This window comes from Miniopterus natalensis, chromosome 3 (genome assembly GCF_054644295.1).
Source record: "Miniopterus natalensis isolate mMinNat1 chromosome 3, mMinNat1.hap1, whole genome shotgun sequence".
In the NCBI taxonomy this organism is placed as follows: domain Eukaryota; kingdom Metazoa; phylum Chordata; class Mammalia; order Chiroptera; family Miniopteridae; genus Miniopterus; species Miniopterus natalensis.
This window is the reverse complement of record NC_142083.1, coordinates 76,354,987-76,371,832: the sequence shown is the minus strand read 5'-3', so window position 1 is coordinate 76,371,832 and position 16,846 is coordinate 76,354,987. Positions and strand designations below refer to the sequence as shown.

The 16,846-nt window shown below is 55.3% G+C and overlaps 1 protein-coding gene across 4 annotated transcripts in view; it reads right to left on the bottom strand.

The window, feature by feature from the left end:
- Nucleotides 1-15,616, bottom strand: part of ELN (elastin) — a 31,752-nt gene extending 16,136 nt beyond the window's left edge. For all 4 annotated transcript variants that reach the window (XM_016199022.2, XM_016199027.2, XM_016199024.2 and 1 more), the window contains exons 1-13: nucleotides 15,396-15,616; nucleotides 9,378-9,452; nucleotides 8,216-8,242; nucleotides 7,651-7,683; nucleotides 5,549-5,572; nucleotides 4,188-4,220; nucleotides 3,593-3,688; nucleotides 3,293-3,349; nucleotides 3,142-3,210; nucleotides 2,451-2,498; nucleotides 1,462-1,533; nucleotides 1,095-1,124; nucleotides 505-576 (exon numbers count right to left, since the gene is read on the bottom strand). In XM_016199022.2, coding sequence (XP_016054508.1) covers nucleotides 505-576; nucleotides 1,095-1,124; nucleotides 1,462-1,533; nucleotides 2,451-2,498; nucleotides 3,142-3,210; nucleotides 3,293-3,349; nucleotides 3,593-3,688; nucleotides 4,188-4,220; nucleotides 5,549-5,572; nucleotides 7,651-7,683; nucleotides 8,216-8,242; nucleotides 9,378-9,452; nucleotides 15,396-15,477 — 718 coding nt within the window. In that variant the 5' untranslated portion in view covers nucleotides 15,478-15,616. The remainder of the gene's footprint in view (nucleotides 1-504; nucleotides 577-1,094; nucleotides 1,125-1,461; nucleotides 1,534-2,450; nucleotides 2,499-3,141; nucleotides 3,211-3,292; nucleotides 3,350-3,592; nucleotides 3,689-4,187; nucleotides 4,221-5,548; nucleotides 5,573-7,650; nucleotides 7,684-8,215; nucleotides 8,243-9,377; nucleotides 9,453-15,395) is intronic.
- Between the last annotated feature and the right edge of the window lie 1,230 nt (nucleotides 15,617-16,846).

Sequence of the window (16,846 nt, the reverse complement as noted above, 5' to 3'; positions counted from 1 at the left end):
CTGGGCTCCTACTACCTTGGCAGACAGATCTATTCCCACGAGTGCTGAGGCCTGAGCCCTCCTGAGAGTCATGAGCAGCTCACAGAGACTATCAGGGGAGCAGAGGCCCTTGGTGGAAGAGGGAGCTGGGGCACCGATAGGTCCGTAGAGTTTGAGTAGCTTCCTTACTCCCCTTCCCAACAAGAAACAGCTTGTTGTGTGATGTCAGAGGGGTCTTTCCAATGAATCGTGTTTCTTACCATCAACACAAATGGTTTCCTATCAGGGCTGTGGGTCTCTGTGCCTGTGCACGTATATGTATGTGCTCAGATGTGCATGTGGGTGAGGCTAACACCTGCAGGGTGGCTTCCTTGCACTTTCCTTTGCTGGCAACCAGAAGTGGGATTCAGTTTCCTAACACCCCCCACAAGAGACACCAGTGGCCAAAACAAGTGCCCCTCACAAGCTGCCTCCTCAGCAGTGAGACCCAGTGAGAAGTGCCTCTGGAATCCTCCTCTGACTTACCTGGCAGCTTGGGTGCCTTGATGGGGTACCCCAGTGGGACTCCAGGCTGCTGACCCCCAAAAGGTCCAACTCCTGTGGGAAACAAGGAGAGCAAAATCAGATCCTAGCAACTTGGGCCAGCAGTTCCTGCTGAGCTCCCAGCCTCACTCTCCACTTTCTGCTCAGATAGGAGCCCCACTACATCCAGAAACCATCCCGCCTGAGGGCATTCCTACCTGCTGTCACCAGTCAGCTGGGCCATTTCCTGCAAAAAGCTACAGAACTGGCTCCCTACTGGGGCTTGGACCACAGCTGGGACCTGCAGCCCTTGCAACATTTGGCACAGACTGGTAGGTTTTCTGGGTTTGTATGGGCTGCTACACATAAGGGGTGGGGACTGGGGAAGCAGACCTGTGACCGATGCCACTTTGTGCTGAGCCAGTCCAAGGCCTGAAGCAGTAGGCATGAGGGAAATTGGACAGGCCTGATGGGATTCTGAATGCCCAGCCCGTACCAGGGCAAGAGCCCCTGCCTGGCTGGCCACCCTGCTGGCCTGCCCTCCCCCTCCCCCTCCCCCTCCCCCTCCCCCAGGGATTCTTGCTTTGTCTCACCTGGGATTCCAGCAAAAGCTCCGCCTCCACCTGCAATGACAAGGAATCATCACTGTAGTCCTTCCACCGTGGGCACAGGGCACAAAGGCACCAATGGCTGGTGCTGGGCAGCACAGAGGGGTGGGATGGCCCAAGTAGTGACCAGTTCTGCACAGAGCTCCTGGTTTATGCTGCCCTCACACACACTTGGGATTTCTGAGAGGTGTTCTGTCCATCTTGGCCAGCTACACCAAGGCTGGAGTACAAGGGCTGCCCACCCAGAGGGCCCTGAGCCCAAGGTCTCCAGCCCCACTCCCACTCCCCTCAATAGGGGCCTGAGGGTGGGTACAGAGTCCCACCATGGGTCCCCAGCCCACTGGTCACATACCTGGGGCCTTGGCCTTGACTCCTGTTCCAGTGGGAACCCCCGGGAGCACCCCCACACCTGGGAACCGAGCTCCTGTAGGGGAGAAAAGGGGGGCTGGCAGTGAGAGTGGGAAGGCAGGCCTCAAAGGCCCAGCCTGGCACCCATTCCACCCCTGTGTTACGCAGTTGACCTCCTTCTGCACTGACCTTCAGTGACGGACATAGCTCTTGTGGGGTAGGGGCTGTTTGGTGGTGACTTTTCTTCCCTGTCTGACTCAGAAGATCTGAATTTTAATCCCATTTCCTAGCTATGTGACCTTGTGCCTCAGTTGGCCTTGTTTCTGAGCTGGAATGAATTTCCAGCTGCTCTGTCCACCATTACCAGAGAAGGCAGACAGTAAAAGCTGGCATGGGAAGCTTGTGCCCTGTCGGGGCCTCGCTGGACATGCATTCACAACCAAGCACACACAGCCATCTGCTGGGGCTGGGAAGTCCACACTGTCTGGCCCTCCCACCTCTCCTGTCTCTCCTGGGACTGGGCCACCTTGGCCAGAGGGACAAGGGAGGGACACTGTCAGCAAATCTCACAGAGCAGCCCAAGTCTGGGCTTTTGGGGGAATTCAGGAGGTCACATGTTGGTTGGGGTGGCCAGGCTCTGGCAGGGAGAGGAGGGTGAGAGGGCAGCTCTGAGGGTCTCCTGCAGGGCGGATGCTCTGGGCGGGTTCCCTGGTGACTCATGGCTTTTGGGAATCAGCTGGTTATACTGGAGACTTAGTGTGTCCTCAGGGGCCCACCTCAGGCTATGACAATGATCTAGGTCTGAGCCTGGGGTCAGGGCTTGAGAGAGGAAAGATGACAGGAGCCCAGTGTCCCTGAGCCTGAGCTTTGATGCTTAAGGACCCAACCAAGGCTTCCAGTGGCCTCGGCCTGAAGGGAGGTAAAGGGTCACCAAGGGGGCTGCCAGGAGATGATCTCCTTGCTATAGGGTCCCCTTCTCCTCTCTGACTTTACCTGTGCCTGGGAGCACTCCACCTGGGTATACACCTGGTAGACCCACACCTGTGGCCAAAAGAAGGAGCCATGAGCAGCAACCCAGCCTCCAAGCACCCCTCCCTGGCCCTTCCATCCACTGCTCCAGGGCTCATGAACCAGCCACCCCAGTGCCCGGCAGGGGCAGCCAGGGACACATGTGTGGTGGCCGCCTTCCTCCCATGAGTTTCAGAAGTCATCTGCAAACCCTTCTGTGCGTGGATTTATCTTGTCTCCTGGAGCCTGTTTACATGGCCGGCCCAGCCCACCTCGGGGCTAACAGCTTCCAGATGTTCCCTCCCTGCTGTGTGGACTCAGGCAGGCTTTTGTTTAACCTGAAGTCACTTCCTCAAGGGCTTGGTGCAGAGGAATGAGCACCAGATGGGGAGTCAAGGCTCCTCTGGCCACCCTGGCTCTGCTGTAACCACCAAGGGCCCTCTGCACTGACTCTCCTTTCTGAGCTTCAGTGTCCCCATCTGTTACCCGAACGTCTGCCACAGAGCCTATCTCTGAGGTCTCTTTTTGTTCCAAGGTCCTAGAAGAATGGCCCAGAAGGTAGGCTGGGGTACCTCTCCCCTGCTTCAGCCAAGCACCACCTTTCCTGCCGGTATGGGAGCAGAAGCCTCAGCCCCTCCCTGGCCCTGTTGTCCAGCCCCAGGGACTCCACACTGACCCGGCACTTTTCCAGGCTTTGCTCCAGCTCCGACTCCGACTCCGACTCCCGCTCCAGGCACCACTGCACCTGGAATGGAAGGGACAGCATCAGAGTGGGTGTCACCAGGCCTTCAGCCTTCACCTGGACAACTCAGGGCTAGCCACCATACCTGTAGACACTCCTAAGCCACCAACACCAAGTCCACCGACACCACCAAGTCCAGCACCTACAGAGCCAGAAGAGGGAGAGGCTGGGAATCATGCAAGGAGCAGTGGGAGGCAGGGAGGACCTGGGTGCATGTGGAGAGCCCAGATCCTGACACCACCTCACTTGAAGACTGGTTGCCTCCCTGAGCCCCAGTAGATTGGATATGAGGATCCTGCCTGCCTCCCAGGAAATGTTCTTTGCAAAATGTAGAGTCCACAGAGGCGGGAAGGTCTTACAGCATGTCCCAAACAGTCACACTCACCAGCTTTGGCGGCAGCTTTATAGGCTGCGGCAGCACCAGCCGCTCCACCAGGCGCTAGAGCCCCCGGGAAAGCGCCCCCGGGAAAGGCCCCGAGCCCTGTGGAGGGAAGGATGAGGTAAGGTCCTGAGCCCACCCAGCCCTGCACAGGAGGCACATTTGAGGTGGCTCTTTTACTCTCTGCAGGACTTCCAAGCCAAGCCGCGGCCTCTGCCCCCAGCACCAGGATCAGTGTTGGAGAGCAATATGTGCCAGATGGTTCTGCTCAGCCTGACAAAAAAACTGCAGGGATCTTTTGGGGTCAAATTTCCACACTCCCTCCTCCAGGAAGCCTTCCTGAAGTCCTGCTGAGTTGAGCAATTCCTCTGGGCTCCATTGGCCCCTGCAGCCTCTCCCTACCAGCTCTTAGTACTGTGTTATAATAACACCCAGGATGCAACGGTGACTTCCTTGTGTCCTGGGTAGCTTCTTGGGGGAAGTGGTCTCAGCATCACTCCCACACCAGTGCCCAGGACTGGTCTGGCCCACATACCAGACAGATGACCTGGGCTTGGCTCTGGCCCCTAGATGGGCATCTTGATTGGGTGTCAACACTAACCTGCCCCAGGGCCACCTCCGATCCCTCCAGGACCTGCAGGGAGAAGGAGACAGAGCCAGGTGAGGAGAGGAGAGATTGATGTGTAGGCATCATTCCTGGGTCCCGGGTAGGAAGGGTCTCATGAGGGGCAGGCAGGACCTAGACAGTTCTGTGGTCAGTGTATAGCCACTGGGGCTCCTAAGCTGGACTTAAGCCTTTGGTACTCAGGGGCTGATCCTGATAAAACAGTAGCTACCATTTAGCAACCAGCTGCTATGTACCATGTAGGTGTAATTGCATTGACTGCCCCGCCCCCGCCATTCCCCTTATAATGCCCCTAAGCCAGGCCTTACTTCCCCTAAAAGGCCTGCCAGCTAATGGGGGACTCAGCAGGGCTTTCTGTGAGCGTGGAAGCCGAATTGAGTCTGCCAGCAAGACCTCACCCAGGTCAGGCCCTGCCCTGCTCTCACATTAGCTCCCACCCCAGACCTCTCTTTTGCTTCCTTGCAGGTGTATCCTGGCTCAGCCCATCCCCTCTCCCTTTTATCTGGAGACCCTTCTGTCCCCACCATCTGTCTATCTGTCCATCCAGCCTGTCTGAAGTCCAGGAGCCTCCTCAATTTCAGACGGATGCTAAAATGTTTATGAGAAGTCAAATGTGTCCCTCTGGCTCTCTCCTTTGCACATCTGGGCCCAATCGCTCCTTCTCCCCCTCCAGGAGACATTCCATGGCTTTGGCCAGGACTGATGGGCAATCAGGTTGGAGTTCACAAGCGTGCCGGGTTTGTTTCCAATTATGTGAGAATCTCTCCTGCAAGCGCCAGTCGTGGCTGCCAGGGTCCTGAGCCCAGGGAAGCCCTCTCTTGGGACTGACCCCAAACATAGGGGACTGCCAAGCCCTGGAGGGTCTACCTGGCTTTCACTGGGTGTGGTTCACCCCCCACACGCTTATTTCCTACTTGTGTGAGTTGGCCCCTTCTGAAACTCAGCCAGCCCCTCTGTAAGAGGGGTCACTGACTCTGGCTAGTCTCCCTTCCAGGCACGCATGCTGTGGGTGAGGCCCGGCCTCGGGCGTGTGGAGTTCACTTCCCAGCACTGTGGTCCCTGCCCCTGCCCAGCTCTGTCAGGGGCTCCTTTCAAGCCAGGCCTGTTTCCTGAGCTCCAGCGGGGCAGGGGACACGCTAGCTGGGATCTTTCCTGACCACAGAGGGGCAGGGAAGAGAAGATGGGAACTGAACAGGAAGTGAGAAGAGGCTGGGGCAGGTGGGGGTGGGCGCAGGCAACTTCTCCGAAGCCATCTGTCCTTTTCGCACACTCCTCCCAACGCCGCCCTGCAGCATGACCAGCCCCACTCCTGTTTGCCCTCCTTCCTTTGGACTCACCAAATGCCCCGAGGAGTCCAGCCCCTGGAAAGGAGGAAAAGAGGGATGAGATGCTGACCACAGCTGGGCGCCCAGGGGCCTGGCCAGCCCAGCCCTCTCTCTTCCTGGAATAAGAGAGCTCTGAATTCAAACACTACTGCCCCTGCCGAGTCTATGCATGTAGAAGCAAATCACTTCACCTTTCTGAGACTCAGTTTCCCTACCCACAAAATGGCCACTGTGTCCCTGACCTTCCCAGGACCAATGAGGTCATGAGCAGAAAGCACCTAGTGTGTGATGGGTGTGCCCTGCTCCTTCCGGTCCTCTCGAGTGGGTGGCTGGCCTCCAGCCGGTGCTAAGGGTGTGGGTGTTGCTGGCTCCCAGCTGCCTGGTCCCCCGCTGAGAGCCCAGGCAGGGCCAGTCCGCCGAGGCCCACATGGAGCAGCTGCCAGGCCACCCACCCTCTACTTGCCAAGGGATTAATTGTTCCCAAGCACGACACACACTGCCCGTGCCCCGTTCCATCTTGCCTGGGCAGGCCCGGACATCCCCGTGGCCCGGATGGATGTGGGGAGCGGCCCGGGGGAGGGAGGAGGGCTGTGGCTTTGTCCAGGGCTTTGTAGTCCAGAGTCCTGAGGCTAAAAAATGACCTCAGGGAGGCTGCGGGATCCAGTCCTTTTCATCAGAAGGAGATACTCAGAATTTTTTTTGTTCTACTCCTTCACGCTGACCTGAAAGTTCTTTTGGAAGTTGAAACTGAATCATTAATAAAAGCTTCACTTTAGCTACCGTCCATTATGGGGCTCTACGCAGTTTTCTCCTGTGTTTAATCATAACCTGCCACGTGGTCCCTGCTGTCAATGGGATCAGCCAATTCTCCCTCTAGCTTTGCAGTCACAGCCTCTGCAGTTTGGGTCTTCTTGGCTAAGCACAGACCTACTTCCTTCTATACCTTGGCTTATCTAGTCCTTCCCTCCATTCTTTCTACCATGAAAGACCTTGTGAAGTTCCCTCCAAGGAGGCAGAAGGCAGGTTCTGGCAGGATAAACTGTGAATTCCCAGGGCTCTGGCCTTGCAGAACCCCAGATTCCAGGAAACCCCTTGCCCTAGCTTCCTGCCCTTCTGCCTCTCTCTGACCTGGCCCCAGCCCTGGAGTTTCACAACCCAGATGGGCTTGTAAGGAAAGGGAATCTGGGTCTTGCAGATTCATCTGCAATTGGATCATCCAACAGCGGGGTTTCGTAAGAGCTGCTGGACATCCAAACTGTCCTGGAGCCTCGGGCTTCAGAGCCAGGGAGACACAGAGCAGGGTGGGGGGTGCCAAGGCCACATGTGGAGTATCTCACGCCAATGGGGTCATAAATCTGGACAGAGACACCATTTCCTCCACCTGCTCCATATCCACCAGTGCTTCCTGGAGGGACATGCCCTCCCTCTTTCCTGGGGGTGTGTTCTTTGGAACTGATGGTGGACCCTGGTGTCAGATTCGGTAAGACCAGGACAATCTAGTCATATCTCCTTCCCGGAAAACTCCATGATCTGGAAAGAGCTAGAAGGGGCCTGAGATCAAGAAGGTTGCTCATCTGGGTCAGAGTCCAACCTGGGGTTAAGTTTTGGGCTTGGTCTGGAGTCAGGGTCCAGCCTGGGATCAGGATAAGGGCTCAGATAGCTATCAAGGTCAGGGATATTGAGGGTCTTGGCCTGGGGTTAGAGAGGGCTTGGTCTGGAGTCAAGGGACCATCCAGGTGGAGTCTGGAGCCTACCATCTGTGTCTGAGTCCCAGAATGACATCCACAGACTTGGTGGTCACTGAAACACCAATCCCTACCTTTTCCCTGAGCACCAGGGCTGTTTCTGAGACCCTGTGCAGAGGGGACAGGACAGCTGGGCACACAGGTGCTTGTAGGACAGATGCTGGACACTCCTCACACAAGCTGCTGCCAACTTCCTGTCCCTGGAGCCCTGCGGCCTGGCCCCAGCCTGCTCATAACTGTGGGACTGGGACTGCCCACCACTTCCTTCCTGCCTCTTGCCAGTGGCTCCCTTGCTAGGCCTACAGCTCTGTGGGTCCCCCTCCCCTGCCCCCTGGCCCACTCTCAGTGCCCTAAGACCTCAGGTCTTACCTGGCTTGGGGGGTTTGCCTCCAGGCCCCAGACCTGCAGATGGAAGAGAGGGTCGTGAATGTGGGGCCCCAGCCCACTTGTCTTACTATTTATCCCCCCAGGGCAAAGCAAGAGTATCATGGGGGCTTACTCTCCACATCCTCACAGGACTGTCAGGGACAGCCCTTCCCTTGGACAGGGAGCTGCTGGGAGCCCGGGGTCTAGATGTCTGCTGGGAAGCTAGCTCCAGCCCTGATTTGTGATTTTTACTCTCTCAGGCGCAGTTTCTCAGCCTCTGGATGGGACAATGACACCTGCTCAGCCAGCATTTCAGGGATGTTGTGGAGGACCAAAAGAAATGTGAAAGAAGGCAGGGGCCACGGGGAAAAAGGCCCCAGAGAGGGGCTTGGGAGGCCAGTAGGTTCCAGTTCTCAGACAAGTCTCTCCCCACTAGACACTTGGTCTATAAAACAAGGGGGCTCTGGATGCCTGGACCTTCTGGGGTTCTGAGGTTTAAGGACCTGTGTGGGCAAGAGTGGCATTTAGATCCCATCAATGAGGAACCAAATTTGGTTTCTGAGCTCACCTCCTCCCAGGCCTCCGAGACCAGTCCCTGTGGGGAGAGAAAGAGAGATAGAGAGAGAGATCAGTGCCCCTATCAGATCAGTGCTCCTGTCAGAAAGCCACCCATCAACCTAAGGTCAAGTCCATCACTGCTTGGTTACATGACCTTGGGCAAGCCCTAACTTCCGCGAGCCTCAGTTTCCTCATTTGTCTCATTGGGCCAATAGCCCTTTGCTAGTTTGTGCCCAAGAGTGTGCTGGTAGCTGCCCTCACTTCCATGTGAGTTCTGAACACTCAAATACTTTTTTAAGTATTGAAAATATTACTTTGATTTTTTTCAATCTACTTTAAAGCATTATGCATTTTTCTAAATCAAAAGAAAGTATGGCCCCTAATGGCATTGCTCCAACATTCTGCCCATTTCCTTTTGGTGGGAGGGCCTCCCAATCTACACATGGTCATTGCTTTTATATTATTTTTACTTGAAAAACACTTCACCACACTGCACAACAGATAACATATTCGTACTTTTTAGTAACTGGGTAATATTTCAGAGTTTACTTAATCACACCCTCCAGTCAGGTGGGTTTCTTGTTTTACCGTTTTGCAAACACCACACTCCTATGCACCTTGTTGCAGATCATTCCTTTTCTCTTCTTTTCGATTATTTCCTCTAAATGGATTTCCAAGAGTGGGGTTAATGGTTGGAAGACTTGAATGGCAGGAATGCGTGAAGGCACCCAGTTTCCTTTAGCCTCAAAAGCATCGATCCATCTTTCAGAAGGTTACACTCTTAATAGATGTAAAACAGTGTCACCTAAACTGCTTTTCAAAGTAGGAGTGACCTGTGGGTCCTCTGTGGTAGGCCTGGCAATGTTCTTCCCTTGTGCACTATCAAAAGGTGCACCTCACCCAGCCGGGCGGGCTCAGCGGTTGAGCATCGACTTAGGATCCAGGTGATCAGGGTTCGATTCCCCGTCAGGGCACAGGCCCGGGTTGCGGGCTGCAGCCTATCAATGACTCTCTCATCATTGATGTTTCTATCTCTCTCTCTCCCTCTCCCTTCCTCTCTCTGAAATCAATAAAGATTTTTTTTTTTTTTTTTTTTTTTTTAAAGGTGCACCTCTCATGAAGGTGCTCACAGTCTGCCTTACCTGGGTGTGTGGAAGTTTCATGTACATTACCTGGGTAAAAGGCTCCTCCAGGAACTCCTCCAGGAATTCCTCCAGGAACTACTCCAGGAATAGCCCCTGGGACCCCTGGGAGGAAGTAGGTAGAGTCCTCCATTAGCCAGAACTAATAAAAACATGGTAACAATGATGATGATGTTGATGATATTGTACGTACACAAAGCAATTTTTGTTTTTAAAGTATTTATTTATGCTATGCAAAGTGGCCCTGCAAGGTGGGAAGGGCTGGGATTACTATCCTCATCTTAATAGATGTGAAATCAGGCTCAGAGAAGTTAAAGGATGTACCTGGGGCCACACAGAGGGAAAGAGAAGGAGCCTTGTATTCAAACCCAGGCAATTCCTGTCTCCCTGGAGAGGGCCTGCCCTGAGGCTGGGTCTGAGCGTCTTTTGCTGGATAGCCAGCTCTCTCCAGCTCCAAGCAGCAGGAGCAGGGGCCAGGGTTGTGGGAGGGCAGGCTGGGCTGTAAGTAAGTGGTAAGGAAATGCAGCCGCTGCCAGCAAAAATGCAGCCATTCCCACACTGATAGGACAGCGTGAGGTCAGCGTCCTCAGGCACTGGGCAACAGGGGAAGGGTGTGGTTCTGGCTGTCTGACACAGGGCTGTCTTAGGAGGCGCCGGGCCCCAGAGGGGGACACCATGAATGAGCAAAGTGAATAGTTTCCTAAGGAAAAGCTAATTCACTGGCCAGGCCAGGGACTGTCTGCCCAGCCAAGATCACGAGTTCAGTCCCCACCGACTGGTGAAGCTCTCACTGGGGAACGCTGTGATGCCGGGCTCAGACCCATGCCTGGTCATGGCAACAGATGATCCTGGTGCAGACCAGGCCCTAACTCCACCACCACAGAATGGTCCCAACCTTGACAAGCTGCCTTGCCAATGCCCTAGCCCAAGCCCTAATACCATCCCGCTGAAAAGGGCACAAGCAGAGCTGGGGGACAGTGTTGGTCAGCTCTGCAGTATAACCAGAGGCCTCATGGACAGACATCTGGCCTCTTTGGCCTGGCAATGTTGCACAGCTGGGTCTGTTGGCCCCAGGGCCCTGTTAGCTTCAACCAGGGCCCAGCAGGGTAGAGGATGCCAAGCTGTCACAGCCACTCCGTGCCAAAGTCCTGGCGCCATCCCCCTCCCCCAGGGCCTGCAGTCCCCCAGGAACTGTAATCCAGGCCTAGAGCATGCAAGCAATTTGGTCACAAAGCCTCAGGGGCTCGAAGTGGTGGCCCCAGGAGGGTGGGCCTGTTGAAAATGAGTGCTTCGGCCCTGTCATCCGTTGCCAAGCACACACATGGCATCTCTTGAGCCTTTGATGCCTTCCTTGGCTCTGGCCTCCAGCTCTGAGCACTGTCTCTTATGTGCCTTTCCCTGGTGCACCCCAGGCCTTTCTCTGCTTTGGCCTCTCCCTCCTCTCAGGCTCCAGAGTGGACTGCAGGAGCAGCGTGGGGAGGGGAGGGAACAAGGGGCTCAGGATGGATCCATCTCCCTCTACTCCTGGCTGTGCCACTTCTTACCATCTGTGTAACCTTGGGCAAGTCACTTAACCCTTCTGAGCCTCGGTTTCCTTTTCAGCAATGTGGGGCTTACAACCACTGCCTTGCAAACTTGTTGTGAGTTGTCAAAGGGTTCAAGTAAGAGACCTGTCCTGCTCTGAACCTGGCACATAGTAATTTCTAAAAAAAAAAATTAAAAAAAAAATGGTGACCCCTCGTCTCCACTTTGCTGCACAGCACATGGCCTGGGGTCAGGTAAATAGTAAATATTCAATAAATGATGGGTGAATCAGGTGGAGAGGAGGCAAGAATGCTGCCTGTGGGTCTGGGTCCCACCTGTTTTATCCCCAACTAGCCTAGGAGTCTCTCACCTTGGACTGGTCTAGCATTCGGGCCTGGCTGCACCCCCACTTCCTCTCCTGGGGTTCTGATCTCCCACGCCCACTTTTGACCAGGCCCCTCCTGGACCAGCCAGCTCCTCCTCTGCTTCCTCTCTCCCCAGTGCCTACCCATCTCCTCTCCCCACTCTCCACCCCCACGATTCAAATCCCAACAGCATGTGCCAAACTCCGTGCCTGAACCATGACAGCCTGGGGAGCTATGGATTTTGATCCCCGTTTTGCACGGAGGAAATGGAGAAGACTTAGTGGGTGTAAAGGGTGTCCTGCCCTGCCTTCTCTCTTCAAGTGCAGGAGAGGTGAGAATATAAGACAGTAGTCAGTCAAGGGCCTTCAAAAAGGCAGCAGTCACCTCTTATGCTTCAGTAGGTTATCTTCACTTCTTGGCCTGAGCAGTCTCTCCTGCCAGAAATGCCTTCTCTTCTCTCCAAGTCCTACCCTTCTACCAAGTCTAAGCTCAGACTCTCCCTCCTGCCTTCCCTGAGCCTGTGATTCTCACTGTTTAGCTGGCCCAAAGCAGTTGGCCTGCAGCACACTTGTCTTGTTTTATGTGGGTTTGGCTTGTTTCACCGGCTAGTCCAGGGTGAACTTGTCTCTTGCATCTTAGAATCATGATCTTAGACTCTCAGGGATCACAACAGTCTTCAGACCTGGGCTGAAATTCCTTCTACAAACATCTCCTGGTGCTCCTGCTTGCACACCTCCAGTGACAGGAAAATCACCACCTCCTAATGCTGTCAGCTCTACCTGCAGAGAGGTCTTCCTCCTATCGGGACAGAATCTGTCCCCACCTCCTCTCTAATTCTGCCTCCCAGAGCCCCATAGACTGAGGCTCACCTATCATCCAAGTATAGCTCCTCAAACACTGACTTCTCTTTAAAAGTCTAACTCAAATGTCACTTCTGCTATGAAGCCCTCCTCGGTTTCCTGGGACTCCTCCAGGCACCCTCTGCCTCAGTCCTGTCTGCTTTCTCCATCATTGCACTCTGCTCCCCACTAAACAAAATATGGCATGAGTAGCAAGAGGGAAATTAAAGCTTATAAACGTGCACTAATTACAAGGGTTGATCAGCCCAAGTTAGCAAATTCTGAATAAGAAGATACATCATTTAAAAAATTCACTTTCCCACAGTCCACTTATTTGATACATTCTTGGCAGATGTTTCACTGCTGGAGCCTCCCACCAGCCCTAGGAGATAGTAGAGCAGAGATATTTCTCCCCATTTTACAGCCAGGGAAACCAAGAGCCAGTGAAATTAAGTGCCTGGCTTGGGACTCATAGCTGAACCCAGTCACACGCAGGGCCTCTTGTCTGGTCCTGGGACCCAAGTTCAAAGATCTGGGAGAGGTTATTTGGGAGAAGCAGTGGGTCAGCGGTCCTTGGTAGGGGGCTATGCCAAGCCCAAGTCCACAGGGCCAGCCTGGGGAACAGATAAGACCACACGAAGCTGTTTGTTGTTTGCATGGAGCAAGGCTGCCAAGGGCTTTTCAAAAACAATCTGTCCTCCAGTGGGTGGCTCCCCCCCCCCCCCCGCCAGGCATGTCTGCGCTCCTGCCTTGGCTTTAGTGGACACAGAGAGCAGAAATAACCCCTAAACTAGAGGTCTTTGGCCCTGGAGGCTCATTAAAGTCACACTTGACAAAACCTCCTTGTCAGGGTCCTTCCACAGACCAAATAAGCAGGAATTCTTGGGTGGGACCTCCACATCAGAATTGTTCCAAGTTCCCCGGGTAACTCCAATGGCAACCAGGGTTGAAAACCCCTCTTCCAAATTGTCCTTAGTTCTGAAATCAGAAAAAAATCTGCTGATATTTCTGGGGGGTGGGGAGATGCCTGATTTAGTTATTTTCTCTGTCTCTCTGTGCCTCTCTCTCTCTCTCTCTTTAAATGATCTGGGCATCTGGGACAGCTGGTCCTCAAAGCTACTTTCGATCCATCCTAACTGGGTCTAGACAGCCCTTTCCATTACAGAGTCATCCCGGGGAGCCTCCTTCTTGCTTCCACTAGCAACATGATTCTTTGTAGCTGGGGAACTCATGGGGTGATACTCTCTTGGGGTGGTGGGAAGATGGGCTCCCCCAGGACAGCCAGTTAGATGGCTCTGTGTGTGTGTGTGTGTGTGTGTGTGTGTGTGTGTGTGTGTCTTTGGCCCCTCTCACTCCTTGACCTCTCTAGACTTTGGTAGGCTCTGAGCACAAACCCCTAAAGACCTCATCAATTTACACAGCCCTTATTTGGACCCAGTACTCTATCACCTAGGACAGAGCTGTGATTTGTGTTTGCAAGGAAAGAACAAGGCCAGCTGAGCATTTCGAGGTATCACTGAGGAGACGAGAGGGTGCATGCTGCCCTAAGGTTGCCCACCCTAGAGGACTCAGCCCCAGGCCTGAACTTCCCCAAATGTTGCCTGGCGCCTGGCCCACACCCCCTTATCCTTTCTCCCAGGGCAGAGAACTGACTGGTACTAAAGCTCCTGGGGCTGCCTTAGCCTGCCTGAGCCTCAATTTCCCCATTTGTAAAGTGAAGACAGTAATTTTTAACTCTCAGGGTTAAGGTAATCCTGTGGGATTTAACTGCCATGCTCTAGGCAGGAGCTCTGGGAAGACAGGTGGATGTTCAGGGGCCATACCTCAGAAGGGGGAGGTTCAGGCAGGTCCAGAGCTGCTGCTCTCAGACAGCAGGGTGGCAGGTCCTCTGGGCTGTCTCACTCCCCCCGCCGGGCCCCACCTGATGGTGCGCACGTCCCTTAGCCCAGTTCACATCCAGGAGCTGGTGACCTCTGTGCAGGAAGCCCCTGTTCCCAGCAGTGCTGCCCAGACAGTCAATCTCACGGAAACAGCTGCTGCTCCTGCCTGGGCCCCTGCTCCAGCCCTTCTGCGTGGCCTTGCTCCACCCTGTGCACCCCCACACTGGTCCCCACTCTGGTTCTCACGGCAAGGACTCCTACAGGAACCACACCCCACCCAAGGCACCCCACCAAATGCCTTATGAACCTTCACCTCCCTTTTCCATGGCCAGGGGCACCTTCAGGGGTTCCCAGTAGGTCCCTCCCAGGGCCCCCCAAGATGTGTAGCAGTCCCACAGGGGTACTGCAGCAGGACACACCCTAGATGGTGCAGGACTGCCCCAAGGTCAACCCCAGCCTCTGCCATGGGCCACACACCCTCTGCCAGGAGATGGACACTGCCCAGCTTCCTTGTCTTCCCTTGTGTTACACACACACACACTCACACACTCACATGCACAGTGACATGCAGAGTGACAATCTACACCCAGTGACACCCAGATACTGATCTCCCATGTGTACAAGCGGCTCAGGTGGCAGACTTTTGCACATGCCAACAGGCACTTTCACATACCCTACAACATCTTCCCCCCAAACACACAAACACATACACACACCAACACACATACACATACACCTGTCTCGGGATGAACCTGTGAACAGACATTTATTCCAGAAACCTCCTCCACTACTTGGTGACATATTTGGGAATATACACTCATGCACACCTGTGCAATAGCATGCAACACACTCATTCATGTATGCATGTGTGCGCACGTGCACACACACACATACTTTGCGCACACACTCAGAAGTCCCAGCCCTTCTCACCAGGGATGCACCACAGCAGCAGCTTTCCAACTGGCAACCCCATAATCAACTAACCCTGACCCTCCTCAGAAGGGTTCCTGACTTCCCAGGGGGCAAGGAACCTGCTGAAGTCACACAGCTCACTTTGGCTGGCTTCTAGCTTAGGTCGCCTGCCCGCAGGGCACGTGTGCCCACTGGGCTCAGTCCACAGGTGTGCAAACTGCCGGTGCCTGCAGACCTAATGGGACTGGCCCTTCCCCAGCATGCTTCCAACACCCCCACTGGGAGAGCACTAGGGGCAGAGCAGGGCAGCAGAACCTGGGCACTGTTGGGATCATCCCAAATCGCGGAGTAACTATGTGACAGGTTTCGTCTCAGCATGGGCTGCGTCCTGGGAGGGGCAGCTCCCAGGATCCAGTGACTGGCAGGCTCCTGCCTGGGAACCCCAGGAGGATGCTCGTCCATTAGCCCAGACACCTGGCCGGGAGGATGGGGGGCTGCGGGCAGCTCGGGGAACGGGGCGAGGCCTACCTCCAGGCTGCGAGGGGTGGATGATGGACAGCAGGAGCAGGAGGACTCCAGGCCACAGGGCTGCAGCTGTCGGACCCGCCATCTCAGGGAGAAATGCCCCAGCCTGCTCTCCGCGCCTCGTTTTATCCCCAAAGCGTAATTGCTGCCTCCTCGGCTGCGGGAAGAAGGGAGGGAGAGAGGGCGGGCAGGAGGGCCTGAGAAGGGGGAGGCCTGGGGGAGGGGGCTGAGGGGAGGGGGGCAATTACGAAAGGCCGGCTCACAAGCCTCCCAGGCTGGGTCTGAGTGGACTGGACTGTGGGCTTTTTTCCTTAAAACACATAGTCGCTCACGCGTGCGCGTACACACACACACACACACACACACACACACACACACACACACACACACACACACAGTTTTCCCCATCTCTCTCCCGCTCCCTCTGTGGCTGTTCTCTCATTGCTGGCCCTGTTCCCGCCAGAAAGTGTGAGGGGGGCCTCTGCCAGGACAGCCCTCGGGAGAGGAAGCGGGAGGGAGGGCCCTGCAGCCCGGCCAAAAATCCAGCCCCAGCCAAGGCCTGAGTGGCCAGGCCCCCGCCCCTCCGGCTGGGCCCCGGGCCCAGTGTGGGGACACAGGCCAGCTGTCCCGCGCCTCTGCCCCCACCCTGGCCCTACAGACTTCCCCAACACCCCCAGACCTGGCCAGAGACAAGCCCTGCTTAAATCTGGGGAAGTGGGGTGTTGAGCAGGTCTGAGGGCTTGGGGCCCAGGGCCAGTGTCTGCAGAGGTTGAGGTTGCTACAGGCAGAATGGCCTGGAAGGTAAAATCATGTTGTCATTGTCCCCTGAGGCATCTGGGAACTGGAAGGGGGACCCTGACACATTACATGGCTCCATCCTGCAGGGGCTAAAGTCACAACCTCCTGCTTGAAGATGGGGTGGGGGTAAAGGGTTTGGCAGGTCTGCAGAGGCCGAGGGACTGCACCTGGAGAATGGTCTGGGAGCTAAGATCATGTTGGTAGTGTTTCTTGGGGCATCTGGAGGACATATGGGAGACCCTGACACACCACAGGGGTTCCATTTACATGGATCAAGGTCACAGTCCCACACATTGGTCTGTGTAGGCCACAGTGTCTGGCAAAGGTCAGGCTGGATCCCCAAGGGGCCCTGTGGGAGAACAGGGGTTTGGGGAGCCCACCAAGACTAATAGGGTGCCCATCCCCCCTTTATCACTTGGCCCCCACCTGTCCCAACACTAAGCACTGGAGCACTCAGACCAGACATAGGAGCTTCCAGACTGTTGGTTCTCTCCCTGCCCCAGAACATTGAGGACTGACATTCCTGGAGTGGCCAGGAGGGGGCGGCCCTGTGCTGAAACAGCTGGGACCAGCATTTCCAGAAGGACTGGGACAGTTCCCGCCTAACTGGGCAGGATGAGAACCCTGGGGATTTTTGGGGGGCTGAAGGGGGGAAG